This window comes from Sinocyclocheilus grahami, unplaced genomic scaffold, assembly GCF_001515645.1.
Source record: "Sinocyclocheilus grahami isolate Dianchi unplaced genomic scaffold, SAMN03320097.WGS_v1.1 scaffold101.1, whole genome shotgun sequence".
NCBI lineage: Eukaryota > Metazoa > Chordata > Actinopteri > Cypriniformes > Cyprinidae > Sinocyclocheilus > Sinocyclocheilus grahami.
In genome coordinates, this window is record NW_015505280.1 from 1,445,377 (window position 1) to 1,464,807 (window position 19,431).

General features: G+C 37.4%; 2 protein-coding genes across 2 annotated transcripts in view; one reads left to right on the plus strand and one right to left on the minus strand.

Moving 5' to 3' along the window:
• Positions 1 to 388: 388 nt before the first annotated feature.
• On the minus strand, positions 389 to 12,904 carry LOC107588285 (serine/threonine-protein kinase VRK1-like). Its single transcript, XM_016276322.1, has 13 exons — positions 12,799 to 12,904; positions 10,326 to 10,495; positions 10,175 to 10,230; positions 9,597 to 9,666; positions 8,942 to 9,029; positions 8,659 to 8,767; positions 7,804 to 7,896; positions 6,160 to 6,292; positions 5,750 to 5,870; positions 5,394 to 5,452; positions 2,688 to 2,860; positions 737 to 833; positions 389 to 645 (listed from the first exon to the last, which is right to left on the minus strand). The coding sequence occupies exons 2-13, from the start codon at positions 10,489 to 10,491 to the stop codon at positions 527 to 529; spliced, it is 1,284 nt and encodes a 427-aa protein (XP_016131808.1). The 5' UTR covers positions 10,492 to 10,495; positions 12,799 to 12,904; the 3' UTR covers positions 389 to 526.
• A 1,087-nt stretch (positions 12,905 to 13,991) lies between these two features.
• LOC107588294 (protein phosphatase 1 regulatory subunit 37-like) overlaps positions 13,992 to 19,431 on the plus strand; it is a 43,387-nt gene continuing 37,947 nt past the window's right edge. The window contains exon 1 of the mRNA XM_016276329.1: positions 13,992 to 14,121. Coding sequence (XP_016131815.1) covers positions 13,992 to 14,121 — 130 coding nt within the window. The remainder of the gene's footprint in view (positions 14,122 to 19,431) is intronic.

Genomic DNA, 19,431 nt, shown 5'->3' on the forward strand with positions numbered 1-19,431 from the left:
ACTCAAGCAAGAGTGACACAGAAACTAGGACCCAAGTGCTAGTCTTTTGTCTCCACCTGATCAAATGGCAGCCGAGAGGAAAGGCGCACAGCCCCCTTTCTCCAAACTCAGTGGCGTCTGCCACACGTTCGCCTGCCTCGATGCAGGTATCAAATACCAACTCGCCTCTCCCACAGACGTCGGATTGCCAGCCGCACGGCAGCTTTCATAGCACAACAAGGGGAAAATGTGGCGGGGGAAGAGTCGGGACTCTGAGCTCCTTCAGGGATTTCCTTATCGGGGGCAAAGCAATCCCCCCTGGACCTCATCCTTATAGGCTTGATTATTCAAGGCATTACAAAGGAATGAAAATAACTCGCAACTCAAAGCCACTTTTTTTTTTACCCTTATTTATTATCATTTCACTGCAAGAGTGTGCCCAACACCCTGCTAACGTTTAAGAAAATGCAACCACAGAGAACAAATACAGACCAGACTATTTAAAAGATACAAAAAGGAAACAACTTGAACTAGAGTGCGAAGAGGATTAAGAGTTCTTCTTAGGCCTTCCCCGGCTTTTCTTCACTGCTGGCTCAGAAGAGGCCTGTGCTTCTTTCTTTGCTGGACGCTTTGCAGGACTTGCTGTCTTTTTAGCTCCATTCACTTCTAAACGGGTTACACATTAAGTTTAAAACATTTACCACACCAAAGTTACTGATATTGGTGATAATAGGTAAGGTCCAGAAACAGGACTTACCCTTCTTCTTCTGTGGAGCTCGCCTCTTCTTTGCAGAAGCGCCTTTGGTTTCATCAGCAGACTGGCCTTTTTCTTCCACTTTCTTCCGCTTGGGAGTCTTCCAGTCAAAAATAAAGACACAAATAAAGGGATGGAAAAGATGGAAGAGCAGTGGTCAATTCACTTGCCTAGAGCAACCTTGGAGGAAGTTCAAATCAAATATTAAGAAGGGACCTTTTGCTCTGTATACACATGGAAACCATTATGTGAGCCTTGAGCGTTGTGAACGCTTGAGAAAACTTAATTACAATTTAGCTATCCAGTAAAACCGGTAAGAATAAATAAAATAATTTGAATGTCAAATGCAATACATGTACACTACCATTCAAACGTTCGGGGGCAATTATTTATTTATTTATATATTTTAAATAAATAATACTTCCATTTAGCAAGGACGGATTTAAATTGATCAAAAATGACAGTGAAGACTTTAACAAAAAAATTTTGTTCTTTTGAAATTTCTATTTATCAAAAAAATTCTTATTTTAAACACTGACAATAATAAATAATGTTTCTTGAGCACCAAGTCAGCATATTAGAATGTTTAGAATCATGTGAAGACTGGACAAATGGCTGCTGAAAATTCATCTTTGTCATCACAAGAATAAATTACATTTTAAATTATATTAAATATTACTGTATTGTACAGTTAGGGCTGTGCAAATAATCAAATGCGATTTTCATGTGCATCTCGTCAGTAAAGCCGGTTCTGTGATTAGTAGTAAATCTCCAGCACGCGCTTTCAGATGGAGCGGCATTTACTACACAGAGCCGTAGATCACTGACAAGCTACGCAATATCGCATTCAAAATCATTTGATTTTTAACGCGAGATTTTGAACGCGATATTGCGTAGCTTGTCAGTGATCTACGGCTCTGTGTAGTAAATGCCGCTCCATCTCAAAGTGCGTGCTGGAGATTTACTACTAATCACAGAACCGGCTTTACTGACGAGATGCGCATGAAAATCACATTTCATTGTCCCCTCCCCTGTCATAAGTGCGGCTTGCTGATTGCCGGCCCGCGCCGACTCCAAGGTTACCGTGTCAGCAAATTTGTGATACATTAGCAGGGAATAAACACAGGCACTCAGGACCTGTCTGTGGGAGGAAGAGGAGGGGCCACTGGGATAAACACCCGGACGCTGGAGAGAACCTGAGATGCAGACGGCTTTGTTGCCAAGAGCTCTTTGTGCCGGACCCCATGAATGAAGCCACAGTCTTATCGTTTTCACAAAGTATATGCTATCAAGGGCATCTTTGTGGGCTCGGACGGTTTGTTTTACACAAAATACACAAAAAGAAACATGACGGCTGCAGAATTCACTTCTAAAGATCATTTAACTTAAAATCCAGACAAAACAATTCAGTGATTAATAACCTCTTCCCCCAAGTATTCAGATGTGTGGCATCATTTCAGAGGAGTGAGATCTCATGCCAGCTGCCACATTGAGGGTGCTGACTGCAATATTGGATAAGAAACTAAGGTCAAAAGACATTCTACCATTTGAAAAGCCGAGAAAAATACCAAACATAAATATCTAAGAAAATCCATAAAAATATTAACATCAAGACACTTTGAGGTAAAAAGAGGGCGTCGTGTGTCGATTGCAAGAAAGAATCCAAATAAGCTCAAGAAACGTTTGTTAAAAGCATCACACGTTAATCGCATTTGAAAATCAATGCACTCAACAGCTTTTCCTACTAACCCGAGCAATTAGTCTTGGATCGTGTGTGGGCATTTTCAAATTTGAATCTGCTTTCAACAGGTAAACAAATTATGGGATGTTGAAATGGGCTGGTTTTTAAACGGCGGGCTTCTAAAAGGGACTGTCACAGCATTTTCAATGCACCGTGAATGAGGGAGTGCGACAGAGGTCAGCTTTTTAATGTTCTACTGAAGGTGGCTCTTACCTTGACGGAGGGCGGGCCTGTGCCGTTGGTCGACACGCCGAAGTCCAGCTTTTTGTCATCGGTCGCCCCGATGGTCTTCAGGCCTTGCTGCAAAATACCTCGCAATTTTGCGTAATTTGGCTTGTCTGTGTATCCAAGAGCCTTGACCTCTTGCATGAACTTCTTCATTTCCTCTGGAAATTGAAAATTACATTAAGTACAACAATCTAATCTTAATGCAGATGGATTTATTTCTCCGACTTTGCAATACATCTGCGCACTGTTAAAGACACTTCTGGGTCAATAAACAAACTAAGCGAAAGTTACTTGGACCTCTGTCTCAATGTTAATCTCAAATGAACACGCAGAAGTCCGATGTTAATAAGGTGCACATGCACGTGCGTTTAGCATTGTGCAAGAATGACAGAACAGTCCCTGTAGGGCAGTGTCTCCACAGCAGACGCTCACACTTTAACCTTCAGGCTAAGTTTAGAGCAGAGGGGTTGACATTTGTCACGTTGTTCCTTATACTTCTCCACTCACAAACTGTTGTTTACTGTCGGCTGCTAAAATAGTCACACCAAACAGAATTAGTCGTGATGGCCGTGCTAGCAGTGCCGCCTCCCATCACCTCGGTGTTGTGATGCGGCATGTACGCACAAGACAACAGCCTGAGGAGAGATCTAGCCGTCTGCCGCGCGGTTGTCACAGGGTTTAAGAACTGCCATCACATCAGCGACTGAGCAAAGGGAGCCAATGACATCTTTGATTTTTAAACGACACAAAGAAAGAACGCCCTAAAGTTCTGCAAAAGTACAGACTGACACACACTGACTGCAAAACTAGGCAATGCTGAGGTCGAGAACGGAGAAAAACAAGTTTGTTTAAAAACTTCAGCTTTTATTTATTTCATTGTTTTGTGGTCGAGAAGGGTAGCTGATTCAATGCAATGTTTATTATGTGCATATACACAAACGTGGTCCAAAAAGTCAAAAGATTACACTGAAAATGAAGCATTCAAAATGAGATTCAGAATCAAAATGTTACAATTTCCTATTTAAAATCTTAAAGAAACATCACAATGTAAAATGAATATGAAATATTTCATATTTTGACTATTTCTAGGTAAATCTGTGACACTGATTATGTGAGCACAAAAAAATAAATAAAAACGCAACGACTCATAGGCTACACTGTATTTTGATACAACTCTTTTTCCTCAATATTTCCTACAATATTTAATTTATACTAAAGACTATAATTTTAATATTTATTAATAGGTGCATTTATAACATTTCCTCCAATTAATGAAGCAGCAGATAAAGTATCTGCAGTAGAGACCTGCACTCCCGCGGGACCCAACGCAACAGGGTGCGACGCGGGACAACTCTTGATTGGCGAGTGCGGGTGCAGGTGGGAAGAGACTTGTGTGTGTGCGGGATGCGGGAGAGTAAAATGATTTGCGGGACTTCCGCAAAATAGAAATTATCTAAACATAAAGTGTCTAAAACATATAAATTGTTATTTATCTTTTGCACAAAAGCAAAAAGAACAACTTATATTAACATTAAAATGGTTGACATGCGCAAGCTAGGCATAGTTTCTATTTATAACATGTGTTTAAAGGGTTGCGCAATGTAGCCAATCACAGACTCAGCAATGGCCAATCAGAGGTGATTAAGTTAGAATCTACTCACCGCAGTGCTGAAATTGCGTGCACACGAATCCTCTCATTTTAACATACGAAGTGAAGACATTGTGAGATTCATTGTGCATACATTTATTGTGTTATAATAAAGGAAGCGCTGCTCGCATTCTGACATGCCAAACCATGCATGCAGCAGCCCATACTTGCTTTTCTGTTAAAAATAATTTAGTGGTTTGTGAATGTTGATGCTTAGCCTAAATAACAAATATTTTATCGGAAGTGTTTATGCTGGGATGTTGTGGAGCTTAGGAGATGTTACAGAACCATTTCATGTAAATTTCTACGATGTACTGAAAAAAATCTATATAGATTATTTTTATGCTGGCTTTTGCGGGTGGGAGCGGGACAAAACATGAATGTCGCGTGCGGGAGCGGGACCAGATAAGATATATTTCTGCGGGAGATGGCAGGTGTGGGACAGAATCTTGTGGGTGCGGGACTGAAAAATCCGCCCCACGCAGGTCTCTAATCTGCAGTCAGAGCCACTTTTATGAGGCACCGCACTGGACAAATACAGGTTATGTACACTTTTTTATATTTGCTAAACATTTCACAACAAATATTTGTAAACAGAAAAAGTGTATATTTATAAAAAGTTGAAAGCGGTCAAGCTCCAGTTTAAAGAAAGTGTGAGAAGTTGCTGGGAATTAGCACAGAGCTGATAGATTAGCTCTAATTAAGACTCAATCACCAGGTACATACTCATTATAAATAGAAAAGGCCCTCGCGCTCTTGTTTGCACATCAGAGCTCGAAAGTGCGTCACTCCAATTACTGCCTGGCAGACAAACAAAAAGTAATACTGCAGAATTCACAGGTGCCTCTGCGATTGCAACAGGGTTAAAAAAAATAATTATGCTTTAATCGCATTTAGTTGTAAGAAATTTCCTAAGATTTAAGACTATTAACCTACCGTATTACAGACTATATAATTGATATTTTACAACCAAAGTGCATTCACTTTTTTAAATATACGAAAGCTTCTCCAGTGAACTTAAAGACTGCTCAGTTTTTTCTCACCTGGTATATTTTCTGAAGGGAAACAGCTTTTCAAGAACTCATCGATATTATCTCTACACCTGAGGAGAAGAATATTTTTAAAAAAGGATTTTAAAAAAAATCTAAATTTTAATGAATAATTATAATTCATTAAATATAATCCATTGTTATCTGTATAAAGAAATTTGCTGTATGGAAATTAATGGGAAAAATGAATTAGTTATACTGCAAAGAGGCATATTAGTTATTCATTATCCTATTCCCAATATTCATTATCCCATGGCAAAAAATTTGATTATAGGTCAAATAGGTAGATTACATCTTAGTACAGAAATAAGTAAAACCTAAATACAACAAATGAGGTTAAAGACAGTCACCTGAGTTTGGAGTCTTTGACATACAGTGGGTCCTGAAGTTTGTCCTCCCAGGGTAGACGACCACAAAGCCACTGGATCATGCAGTAGCCCATGATTTCCAGGTCTCCTCTTCTTGAAGGGGCTATAATGCAATATACACCCACACAGAGAGGAACTCTTTAAAAAACATTCATATCAGAGGCTATTTTAAAGGGTAGCCCACTTTTGTAGTATTTGATGCAAAGTACCATTACATCAACATTTAAAAATATTATTTCTCTTCATAATTTGTCTATCACAATGTGAAGTTTTACATAATCACTTCAATGGCTGTTCAAAAGCATGCTACCTGAACCTCCAGGGGTTAAAAAAAAACTATTTTCTGGCCATATGGATTCACCTAGGCCTAAAGTGTGAACTAAATTTCTTACCGACTCCATTGTGTGCATCAATACTAGTGAACTCAATAGTCCCATCATGACACCTCTTTGGGTCTTCTTTGTACTCCTTTGGCACTCCTTCTGGAGAATATCTGTAGGCCAATCCATAATCCACTAAATATACCTGGGTTAAAAAAACAAAACAAAAAAACAAGTCAAAATCAAATGCTTACTGTGCAACAAAATGTAAATCACTGCTAAATCAATTACAGAAAAAAAAAAGAAAAGAAAAAAAAAGACACTGGGAAATTAAATATTATTTTGAGATATAACATCCAAGATAATAAAGTCTACCTTGACATGAAGATTACTACAAATAAATTACATTTGAAGCTGCAAACAGACTGATTGCCAATTAGCAGTATGTGTCACTTATAAAAGAGATCTGACAATTAGCACTTTGTTTTCAAAGCAACAGGAAGCAGTTAACAGAGTTCCAAAGATACCAAAACAGTCAGTGCAAAAATTGCAGGTGTACCTATTACCTCCCCAAAAAGTGCTAAATTATTTGATGTGTCCAGGTAGAGTGTCTCAGAAATAACTGCATACGCCAATTTCCAACAGTAATAATTAACAGCTCACCTACAGTGACAAACATCACAAACTTTTGAAAAAACAATTTTAACTAAACTTTGTCATGTGGTTTTCAGAGCTGGGGCTGCTGCTTAGAAACTGCCAGCATCAACACTCAATGCACAAAAATATTATCAAGAACACAAAACTGCCCTCCCCAGTCTTAAAACACAAAACACTTCATTTTTGAACAGAAACATATCCATCCAAGTGGTTACTGAATGAACATCTGACTTGTTAAACTGCATATTATAATCACTTTTTGTTGTTCATTTAGTAACCACTTGGATGAACTTGTGAGTTCACTCACTGAAAGATGTGCCAGACTGATTCAAACTGCTAACTTATGAGTTTAAATCTTTTGGAATCATTTGTTTAAAGAACCAGTTCATTGGAGTCATTCACATTCAGTTCAGAAAAGTCAAAGGATGAGTCTAGCCTTCTGTTTTTTAAAATCCAATCTCACATACAAACATTTCAAATAGTTTCCATACCGCTGTTATTTCAAATATTAAGCATTTCTATAATTTAGTCTACAACCAGTGCATTTTATACACACATTTATAAAACACAGGCATACATGTATTCAGAAGCAAAAAGAACACCCTAGCAATTAAAAAAAAAGGATGCTCAGAGTCACCAAGAAAGCAGCGACTAATCCCAAGAGGCCGAGTTTTAAATTGTGACTTTAAAAATAGCAGCTTAATAATACACCACTGATACATTATTAATCTTCAAATTAAGTATTTGCCCCTGCCCAGCCCCCAAACCTTATTTGCTAGAGACAGCTTCAATAGTCTCTAATCTCTCCAGTTTATGAGCCGCATTAAAGGCTTAAATTGTTTTGCTTTTTTTCCTCCACCCAAATCTCATTAACAGATGGAAAAAAAAAATAAGACAAGTAGTTTCTTACATTGCAAATCACTGGTACTCCAATTAAAAGAAGTGGGAGCTCTGTATAGTCCTGCAGTCTACACACACTGCCTTCTACGGCTGCACAGTTAGAGCCATACAACCATGGCAACAGAGATCTGTTAAACGTGTGAAAGGCTTGAAACAAACCTGATTGGGGTTGGTGTAGGACAGAAGGAGGTTGGAGGCTTTGATGTCTGCATGCACATATTCATGGTCATGGATGTACTCCAGAATGTCAAGCTAGAGAGTTGAAAATATGTTAGAATATGAGATTTTATAATAATAATACAGGAATGTAAGATTTTCTCCCACTGCCTGCAATGCCACAACAGTCAATAGAAAAATGCTGTGCATGTTTAAAAGATTTTCATTTAAAGGGGTCATATGATCCTTGTTTAAAGATCATTATTTTGTGTAACAGAATATATTGACATGCTTTAATGTTCAAAAAACACATTATTTTTCAAATACTGTACATTATTGTAGGTTCTCTATGCCCCGCTTCTCTCAAACACTTAGTTTTCTACAAAGTCCCTCCTTTTGACAAGCGCAGTCTGCTCTGACCCAGTGCATTGTGAGTGGCCAAACACCGCAAGCACTCGTCGGAAATGTAACGGCCCTTACCATAATCGCGAGCGTCTCCCTGACATGGCTGCTTCAACACTAACTGCGGTTACTGAAACCACGCCTTCTTTCTTTGCGTGCACATTTGGGTGGCATTACGCAAATATTTCCACACAGTGAGGTAGATATGTGAGGGCGTATTAGAACGAGCCGTTTTAGGGGGGCGTGGCAGAGTCTTATCTTTGATAAAGAATATCTCTTTGGTTTTGAGACTTTAGTCTTTGCAACTTCAGGGATCTTATCTATGCACAATCAGCTTGTAACACTCCAAAGAGAAAGGAAAACTTGAAATCGCATCATATGACCCCTTTAAAAATAAATAAATAAATTTGGCATAGATTGCTACTTTCGACAGAGATACTTTTAGAAGAAACCTACAAGTCTGAGACCCAGCTGAAGAACCAGTTTCCTTGGAAATTTCTTTCCATTTCCCTCAAACTTCTTCTGTAGGTCCACTCCAAATCGATCCATGACCATAAATCTGTCCCTGTCATTAACATTTAGGTAAAATCATCATACTTTAAATGGCCTTGTTGCATGTTCAAAAGATCAAAAGACGTTTGTAAAAACCATTTCTACACATTTTATTAGTAATAATAAAAAAAATATGTTGTGTTATTTATCTTGTAAAACTTTGAGAAATGGTGATTATTTTTCCTACCTCTTACCACCTTTCTCATGAAAACCAGAGCCCCAATATTTTGGAACTCCCAAATAGTCCATTTTCCTTGAATTCATCCAAGCCCCAACTGAAAAACATAAAACATTCTGTCACAACATATTAACTATTCCACTTCAAAATGAAATCAAGAAACACTACAGTGTTCTAAATCAGTTCTAAAATCACTGAGTAAGATTATCACAGTAACCATTAAATGCAATCAAATAATCAATTCATAAATGAAGAGGGTAAATTATTCAAAACTTTTATTCTTTAAACTTGTTGGTGCTCAAAATAATATAAGAGTATTCCTCGGGGACCAAACTGCAAGTGTGCCGCAAGGTAATCTGCTGGTGGGACAAATATTTACCAACATTACAATATTCCAATGAATAAAACATGAGCATCCCTTAGTAATATAGCAGTTAATTGTCAAGGGAGACTGACATTTGGATTGTTATTAAATAAAGCGCAATGCTGTGGCCTTAGGGCAGCCATAAGAGCCACCAAAGGCACAGAGTTGTGGATTGTCTGTCTCCATAAGGCCCTCAATGGTGAGCTCAGAACTTTCTTTAATTAAAAGAGTTGCTCTTCGACTTTTTTCAGTCTGGATCATCATGCATATGAGGGTGTGTTTGCAGTCACAAGGGCATACTTAGATCGGGTTTGGCAGCTCGCATGTAGAACTTCAGTTCAGAGAAGAGAGGGCCGTTGTCACTGGGCTCCTGCAAGACACAGTAAAAAATAATCACCAATAATAACTGACATTAAAAATAATAAAACCGTGAACCCACATGCATTTAAAAAAACCCGGCAGAGGGAAAGTATACATCCATTATCGCACTTCCATGCAGTGTCTTTTTACCAAAGCATAAATTATTCTATTTAGTTTGCTTGTAAAATGCATACACTTGTTTACATGGCCTTGCAAAAGTCACACTCTTTTACCCAAATTACTATCTATCAGGTAATAATCATAAGTTTTATTGCTTTGTTTACTTAAAATAAAAAAATTATAAAAGTGATGGTTATAGAAAATTACATTGTTTTCAATTCAAATAATTAAAAAATAAGTTTATTAATTTTTTTATAATTTGTTTATTGTTCTAGTTAAGGTCACAGAAATGCATTTCATTGATTGACATTACATTGCTGGCCATCCAAAACATCACGGCCATTCAAAAAGTTCAAGATCTAGACATATATCTACTGGCAGCAACAAAAGCCCCTTACCACTTTAATGACATAAGGTGCATCAACGCCAACAGATCCTGAAGAGTCTTCATTTGCTAAAATATATATGACAAATTCGCATTTGAGCAACTGATAAAAAACGAAATAAAGCATTAGAACTTCATTTCCGACAACTTTTTTAAAATCCTACCGAGATACAGCAGGCCAAAACCTCCCTGCCCCGCAGCTGATCCAAGCTTCCATTTTTTCTTTGCATTATCCGTCAGAACTTCTCCAGGTGTGAATTCTTCAGCCAGTTTCCTCTTGGCTGGAGCTCTCGATTTCTTCGCCCCATCTGCCTTGGACTTTGGTGGCATTTTACTGAATAATTTAAAGTACCAAACAAGAGAAACACAAGTTCCATTACAACTAAACTGAAGTGGGGACCATTAGGGATAAGGCTTTTATTTTTTTATTATTTTCTAATTTTATACAACATTACAAACATACAACATTTTATTTTAATTTTAAACAACATTACAAACATATTAGCAATAATGCTTATAGAGTAAATTGTTTAACTGAAAACGTTACTTATGGTGTGTTCACACCAGGAAAGTCCGCTAGTTCACTTGCTTTGGTCCGGACCAAATATAACGTTGATTTTTTTTTTGTTTGGTGCGGTTTGCTTTCACACTACCCTTTTTTGCAAGTGAACCAGAAATTGTAAACAAAACCACACGTGTGCTAAGGTCATCCATTCATTGGACAGAAATTCTCAAGCAGGGAAAAACATGAAGTGCAAAAACAGGCTAATCGTGGAGATCTTTCGTAGTGCAATTTTTATTCTTTTACTGATTTGGTGTTATCAGATACTAACGCAATATGAAGAAACTTATGAGCATCATATGAGACAATGTCATACGATGTTGTAATTAGGACTTGCCGAAAATAAAATCTATAGACATAAAATACTTACAGCATATCACAATGTTAGTTTAAACATTTAACCTATATAAATGTGCAATCGTTTGTGTGGAGAGTGGAAGCTGAAGCCGTAATTTTTGCTCATAAATGTAAGAATAAATACATCGTTCGGAACTGTAAAGGGTCTATTTTTATTTGTGTGCACTCAAGAAAACGTTGTGCTTTTGTAAAATAAAGAGAGATGTCCGCGCTCTCTTATAGCTCTCGCAGTACTTTGATGACACACACCCATCGGTCTAAGCAGCACTGCTTCAAGTTGAGCACGGGCCATAAGCAGAAAAAGAAAATAAAACAGTAAACAGCCAAAGGACATAACTTAGAATGGGAGATGGATCAGTTTGTGAAAGCGAAGAGAAAAGCCATAGATGAAGTCGCACAGACCCAGGCAGGTGCTGGTCATTTAAAAGCTAAATACAGAAAATATGATGAGGCATATCTTGCTCTCGGCTTCACTCACTGTCTATACCGGACGCTACAGTTGACGCGTCGGACCGCAACAGCTCTACACTGGACGCGACAAAGCAACCGTTGCAAATCATTTGAACTGTGTGTCAGTACGTCATAAATAGAACAAGGCATCAGTTTAATGTTGAGTTTCATCGCGCCGCGCTGCATCCAGTGTAGACAGCGTCACTGATTATAATGTTTCTACTGTATTTTGCCGCTCGCGTCCAGTGTAGACACGGTGTGTTGGTGAGGAGGAAAGCCTGTGTGTGTCCTATGCCTTAGCGGACAGCAAGAAACCCACAAAAAATAAATACATAACAGAGAGAGAATAATAATAAGTTATTCTCGCTATGCTGTTTTTCAATGTTTCAAGTGATGCAGGTGTTTTTTTCCCTTTAAATTAAAAAAACATTAATTTTTCATAATGTTTAGTGGAATTATTTGGTAGTCTGAGGGGGACGCAACCAAAAAGGTTTGAGAACCACTGGTCTAAAGTTAACAGACAGTGTTTAAAAAGTGCAGTGCACATGTTTACGAAAAATTTACTTAAATGATTTTAGCAAATGGCTGCAATGTAACAGAGTGAAAAATTTAAGGGGGTCTGAATACTTTCCGTAACTACTGTGTGTGTGTATATATATATATATATTTATCAGTCTTGCCAAGGTGTTCGTAGAGGGCTGTAAAACCAAGACCTGATCATCAGATGTAGTCACTTCATACCATTACAGATGTATAAATAGAGACCTACAAATAATTACACTACAAGTATAAACAAAAAACAATGATACTAGGGTGTGTCATTAAAACTGTCGTGCCGTGCAACTGTCTAGTGTTTAGGCTTTGTTTCATTATTGTTGACTAAATAAAATGTAGATATTTGGAAGATTTTCGATTTCACAGATGTATTAGCACTTGAGCACTACAACTGATGACAAACTCGGTGATAACATTTGTGATATGGATACAGCTTCAATATGCGATGATGCTTTTTGTTTCACTTTTACAACACAGACATTAAGAGCTGTGGTTTCAGTTTGCTTATGTGATTCAAGTTTTTAAGAGTGATAAAGCGGTTAATGTCACTGCAAAGTGCAGCTCAACAATTTCAACTTGCTATGCTAGCATGGTTTAGCTGCCTTATTACGGCTTTTTATCACAACAGATGAGATGCTTTGTCCTCATAATCCGCTATTAAATACATACGGACATTATGCTTTATTAAAGCAGATTGAGAATATTATACTAACCTTTCCGCGGGTAAGGGGCAGGTTGTAACAGCTCTTCCTCTCCAAAGTTCCCGCAAAACTGCTCATCAGGCTGAGGCTCAGCGAATGCGATTGGTTAGAAAGAGGGCTGCGTAGTTCCTGGGTTTTGCTATGCCTGATGGGATATGTAGTTTTTATCCGTTTTTTTCACAAGCAGTTCCAATTGTCAAATTGCGATGTTTTGTTATATAATAAATAGACCCATTTGAAAAATACTACAAAAGAGCATTTTTAAACATTACACTAAACGTGTCTCTCTTTCTTTCTGAATGCGTGACTGTATTTTATTGCTAAATAATGATTTCAGAGGTGGTGGAACTCAGGAAACAGAAATAAATATGAATTTGAAAATTGTTCTCAAGTTTTTGTAATATTACGAGTGGGTAGAGAAATTACAATATTTATACTTACAGATACATATTTTACACCGATTTACAGATGTTATACCTTATATTCAAGGCATTTAAAAGTATATATTTCAATGTGATATGGTGTAAACTTAGAGTTTGTCAATCTCTCTCATAATATGTAGCCTAAAAAAAGAAAGAAAAAGCTTGTAATTGTCTGCAAGGATGTTATACATTAATTTGACAGACATTTCCGTTAACCCTAAAGCACAACACAATGCAGTGCATAAGTAAAACACCTGTAAAAATCAATATGGAAAATTCCTTCATGTTAATACAGTACAATGTGCCCTATTTTTTTAGAGTGTACTGTTATACATTTAGTGTGAGGTATATTTACGACAGTAACCCTCAAAAAAAATTGTAGGCTCTGTTTCCCCATGTGCATATTTGATGTTGACTTATATAGAGCTGTACTAGCGTTGAGAGGCACATAGTTTATGAATAATTGACTATGTGGTATCCTGTAACTGTTTTGTAGAAGTGCTATGCTGCGAGTTTAAGTTTCCTTTTGCCTAGTGACTACAGAATAACAACACGAGAATTCACAGAAGCAGATTTCGGAGGGCATTTCATGGTTTGTTTTCTGCAGCAATGAGGTATAGATAATGTGTCCAGAGATGTTATCATATATGAAGGATTTTATAGTTCAGAGGACTGACGTCTGAGCTAATGGGATGTCTGACATAGAAGTACATGACATCAGAGCTACATATTGATGGAAATTTTGGTTAATCAACTTTGTAGGACATCACTCATAGCAGAAGAATGACAGGGCTCTCAGAGGAAGAGGCAACATCTCAGTCTCTGAAGGAGGGCAGAGAAAAACGTGTATCATTTCCCCCAGATGAGCAGATGGTGTCTGACTTTGTGGAGAGAAGGGCTGAACTTCAAGAGGGTGAGATGGAGTTGATGTTGCTGACGGCCTCTTTAGATCAGCTGTGCTCGTTTTTTTTTTTTTTTCATGTAACATCATTTGTCATAACAGCAAAAGCAACACTTGTTATGTGTGAGACATGGTCAGTTTGGGTCGGTAGGATGTGTTAATGATTTTGAAAGAAATCCCATATGCTCACCAATCCTGAATTGATTTGGTTAAAATACATTATAATAATATTGTGAAATTATTAAAAGTAATATTGTGAAATTTGTACAATTGTAGAAACATGATATGCTTTTCCAAGTTTATTTGATTAATAGAAAGTTCAAAAGAACAGCATTAATTTAAAATATTTTTGCAAAAATGTACTGACTTTACTGTCACTTTTGATCAATTGAATGTGTCCTTGATGAAGAAAAGTATTCATTTATTTTTTAATGTATCACAATTATATTTTTAAATGAACCTTACATAACCTTATATACAGTATGTACTTTAATGTAAATAAAATATTTAATTATTTCCTTCATGTATGTCATGGTGCTAATTCATTTTTTTTCTTTTTGCTAATAATATAATGGAATATAAATGGAATATTCTTGATGTGGCTCTAATATGTGGGTTTTACATTTGTTCTGTTTTAGCTGACAGTCTCACTCTGACAGATATAATTCTGGCCTACAAGCAGAGCTGTGAAAAGCACCACGTGAAACCAAACCCAAAGGCTCTTGATCAATTAAAGGTACAGTGGAACATGCATTAATACACACAGCACTTCTCACACTTTGATTTCTTGCTAATATTAGGTTATTTGTGCAGAAGATTTGGTTTGAAATAGCTATGAACATTATTTGGTGAAAATAACTTTGAAATGAAAGAAAGAAAAATAAACACATTTTAATCCCTCTTAGGGAGCAGGTTAATTAGCCAACCACATTTTATTGAACTAAAAAAGCAAGACAATAACAAACAGGTAAATGAAAGGAAATGAGAAGCACACACACAAATACACACTCTCACACGTGAGCATGCATGCATAATTTATGCTCTGCACTTACTTATTTTACTTTGACCAGCAACGTTAAGAGCGTCAGTTTCTCTTCTGCATAAATTTATGATTAGATCAAGGAGAATTATTTGTGGGAAATTAGTGATTTAGCAGTGCTTACATTAAACACACTCTCTGCATTATCTCCACACCGCTAATGAACCCCACTGCATTTGAATGGAATGTAGGTGGTCCCCCTAAAAGGGTGAAATATGTATGGTTAAGTGGAAGGATATTTAGTTGAGGACTGCGTTTGTATTCATAATAAGAGAATGCTAAATTAAATTTGCTGTTTAAAGAGCATATTTATCAAATTAGCTAGGTTTTTTTTTTCCCAGGCAGGATCATCCCTAGAGAATGCTGCTGAAAACTATTTAAAGCTATTATTGTACCCGTGGGCTTTCACTTTTCTTTGATTTTTTTTTTAAGTGGGTAAAACAGTCTTGCTTTTGGTTACATCTTCACAGAAGTGGTAAACAAACAAAAGGCCTGTATGAAGGACCCCGGGCCCCCTTAGTTTAACACTAGCTAAATGCTTGAAGGAATAGTTCACCCAAAAACGCAGAAAAATTTCCATTCAAGATGTAGATACATTTGTTTCTTCATCACAACAAATTTGGAGAAATTTGGCATTACATCACTTGCTCACCAATTGATCCTCTGCAGTGAATGGGTGCCGTCAGAAGGAGAGTCCAAATAGCTGGTTAACACATCATGATAATCCACAAATAATCCATGTCTCCAGTCCATCAATTAATGTCTTGTGAAAAGCTGCATGTTTGTAAGGAACCAATCCATCAAGATGTTTTTAACTTCAAACCATTGCTTCCGGCTAAAATACGAGTCCTTGATTCATAGTATTGTTTTCTCTATAGTGAAAAACTCGACTTGTCTGAATCAGGAGATAAATATGCACAGAACAAGCACCGTTTAGAAATGAAAACAGCCCAAAACAGATCTAAACAAATATTTTGGTGTGTGAGGACAACAAGGGGATGAACTTTTCACTGAAAGAAGCAACACTGTGTATTATGGACTCTGATATTTTGGCCAGAAGACAACGGTTTAAAATTAAAACGCATTCATAATGGATTTGTTTCTTCCAAACATGCAGCATTTTAAAGTCACAAGACGTTAACTGATGACTGGAGTTGTGAGGATTACTTGCGAATTATTGTGATGTTTTTATCAGCTGTTTGGACTCTCATTGTGATGGCACCCATTCACTGCAAAAGATCCACTGGTGAACAAAGTGATGTAATGCTTTTCTCTGTTTCAATCTGTTTTGATGAAGAAACAAACACAATTTGGATGGCCTGAAAATGAGTACATTTTCAGATTTGTTTTTATTTTTGGGTCAACTATTCCTTTAAAGTATTATTTTCATTCTCATTATTCTTTGTTTAGTGCTGTAAGCTGGCTCTGGAAGTTTTTCATTCAAAGTTTTCCATGTCCACTCCGTCTCAGAACACACAAAAACTTCTTGATATAAGTTACTATCCCAGGGGCTTGTAAATGAGTAACGTTTGTTGAAGTGTCACCGCCACTGAAGTGCAAATCCTGTCGGAGGTGGTGGCAATTGTAGAATCAGAAAATAACAAAGAGAAAAGACTTACAGAAGCGCCCCATACAGTATGAGTGCTCGCCTCCGAAGCCGAGGAAGCATCATCAAACGATTCAGCATTTCACATCTCCCTACAGGATAAGGCGTCGATTTTGTGAGAAGTTTGTATTTTAGACTGAACCGTCCTCCCATTAGAGCGAATGCAGCCCAGCAGAGCTCCCCAAAAACATCCTTGCTCCCAGCCTGACTCTGTCGAGCTGCTTAGCTGTGAGCGTTGAACATTCATTAGAATGCCACAGAGTGTCTGAAGTGAAATAACTATCCTCCCCCCAATACAGAGAGGAATTTCACAATCTCTAACATCTAAATAGCGTAGAGTATAAATAACTTTCCCACTTTTAATCTTTAATGTCCATAGCACCCTCTATAGTATGAAGATTCGCAGTGATTTCTTTCTTTACTGCATGAAATAGCCATGCATGTTTATTTCCTTCCCAGCTGTCTGGAGCTGCAACGCTGCAGTCACCATCCATGTAGCCAATCATGTTGTTTTTGAGGCTAGTTATTTATCATTTTCTATGACAAGCACCAAATTGTTCTATTAAATGTATTTTTTTCCGGCTCTGGTGCTGATGAAGAGGCAGGGAGGCAGCGTAACAATTTCAAAAACAAAAAAAGTTGTGTACATTTTCATTTTGTTAATGATAAATTAAGTTCTTAATTTTGTCTATGCTCTTTCTAGACACTGCAGGTTTAATTGCTAATTGTTAACTGGGAACGAATATATTTGCATATTAATTAGATCCCAATTTACATTTTTAATTTGCTGCCTTCAAAGGGTGTGAGATAAAAGGTTGTGTTATTTTAAATAATTTATCCTTTATTGCAGAAAAGATGCTGAAAGGAAAATGTGCGGCTGATTTTAATCCCTGAGAGCTTTTACTGTATAACATTTTTTCGAAATAATTTTTTCAACTAATTAAATGAGGAAAAAGGGAGAAATATATGCTCTCAAACAGTTGCTAATACAAAGCCACCCAGACTGCAGAGCGCTGGAGTGGGTCTCCAGGAGTCGTTGAGTGAAGAATTGGAAATGCACTTGAGATGTTGTCTGTGGAAGTCAAGTTTATAAGCTGTGTCCCGTTCTGCCTGGAGGAAGCAAAGCTCTCTTTATCACTTAATTTTGTCCTCTCCCTCCTGACACATCAATGCATTTTGTACTTTGTCATTTCATTTTCCTCAATACACAGCACAGAACATTGCTTAGCAGCGAAGGGCTTCAGAAGTTTCCACATTTATTAAGATGGAAAACATCAAACAAAGAAAGAGAGGTACAAAACCATGGCCTGAAGTCATCCTTGTCGAGACTTTTCTATCAGAATAATATTAAACCTTTCGTTCGCACATTGCGATGCTTAATTTGTTTTGCTCTAAACATAAAATCCCATATGACGTCCTGTTCTTGTTTACAGCAGGTTGACTGAGGGACTTCATCAGTCCGTTGCCTGATAGATGCTAACTGTCATCTGCTAGCTACAGTCTAGCGGCTAGATTGCCAGATTGAGCTCAAATGATCTGCGCTGTGACGTACTTGAAATCAACATGCACTGTTTGGTGTCACTTTCAAATGTTGATGATTACATTTTGTTTGAGGTATATTAGTGACTGTACAATTACAAGATTCACAAAATACTTTGTGATACCTATCACTCAGTGCTTTCATATTATATGCAATAAAATGAACTCTGTAATATACTATATATAATTGGGACCTAAATGTTATTTTTAATTAGAGATCATTACGATGAGCATTTTGAAACTTTTATGTCCTTTTAAACAATTTTGATGTTAAAGGGGTGGTTGACTGCGATTTCACGTTTTTAACGTTAGTTAGTGTGTAATGTTGCTGTTTGAGCATAAACAATATATGCAAATTTACGAAGCTGAAAGTTCAATGCAAACGGAGATATCGTCTTTTAAAATTCTGGCAGTATAATGCCTACAAAAACACACTCGTAGGGACTACAACGAGTTACTTCCCGGGTTCGTGACATAACAAACCCAGATAAACCCCAACCTCGGGAAAAGGCAGAAAAGGGGGCGAGGTCATGCTGCGCTGCTTTAGAGAAGAGGAAGAGAAAACTAGAGGTGCACATAAAAATCTATTCATATATGAATCGCGACTCTGTCTTCTAACGATTCTAATGGATTCACAAGTTTCAAAATCAATGTTCTAAAGCAGAGTTCTTAAATTACTGTCCCTTGCGTCCCCCTGCTATGCACATGCTCTGCATCTCTCTCTCTCTCTCTCTCTCTCTCTTATTCAGCTCAGCTCCAACAATGAACTGTTCCAATTATACACTTATTTTCACATAGCTATGAGAAGCATTAAACATGGACGCGCGTGCAGTTGTCGTACTGTATTAAAGCTTTAATCAGGATAAAACCATATATTAAAAGCTAACATAAGCTGTAGCATTTACAAATAACAGCATATCTAAAAGTATGAGACAACAACAAACAAAAAACATAGGCCTACCATTAAAAGCTGTGCTTGCACAGGTTCTGCACGATCCTCTTCAATAATATCCTCTGCTTCTCAATCGGGCTCAAACTGATAAGCGATATTAACGACGCCGTTGTTTACAATACAACTAGAGCACATGCCGCTGAGGAGAGGGGCGATAGAGGCGATAGAGGTGGTTTAGCCAATCAC

Bases quoted from the DNA above. Each gene is read 5' to 3' on its own strand.
- LOC107588285 (XM_016276322.1), bottom strand. From the start codon at position 10,491: ATGCCACCAAAGTCCAAGGCAGATGGGGCGAAGAAATCGAGAGCTCCA. The intron at 6,293-7,803 runs GTTTGTTTCAAG...TTTTTAACCCAG, and splicing joins CCTACACCAACCCCAATCAG to GTATATTTAGTGGATTATGG. The intron at 834-2,687 runs GTAAGAGCCACC...TTTGACTGGAAG, and splicing joins CAGGCCCGCCCTCCGTCAAG to ACTCCCAAGCGGAAGAAAGT.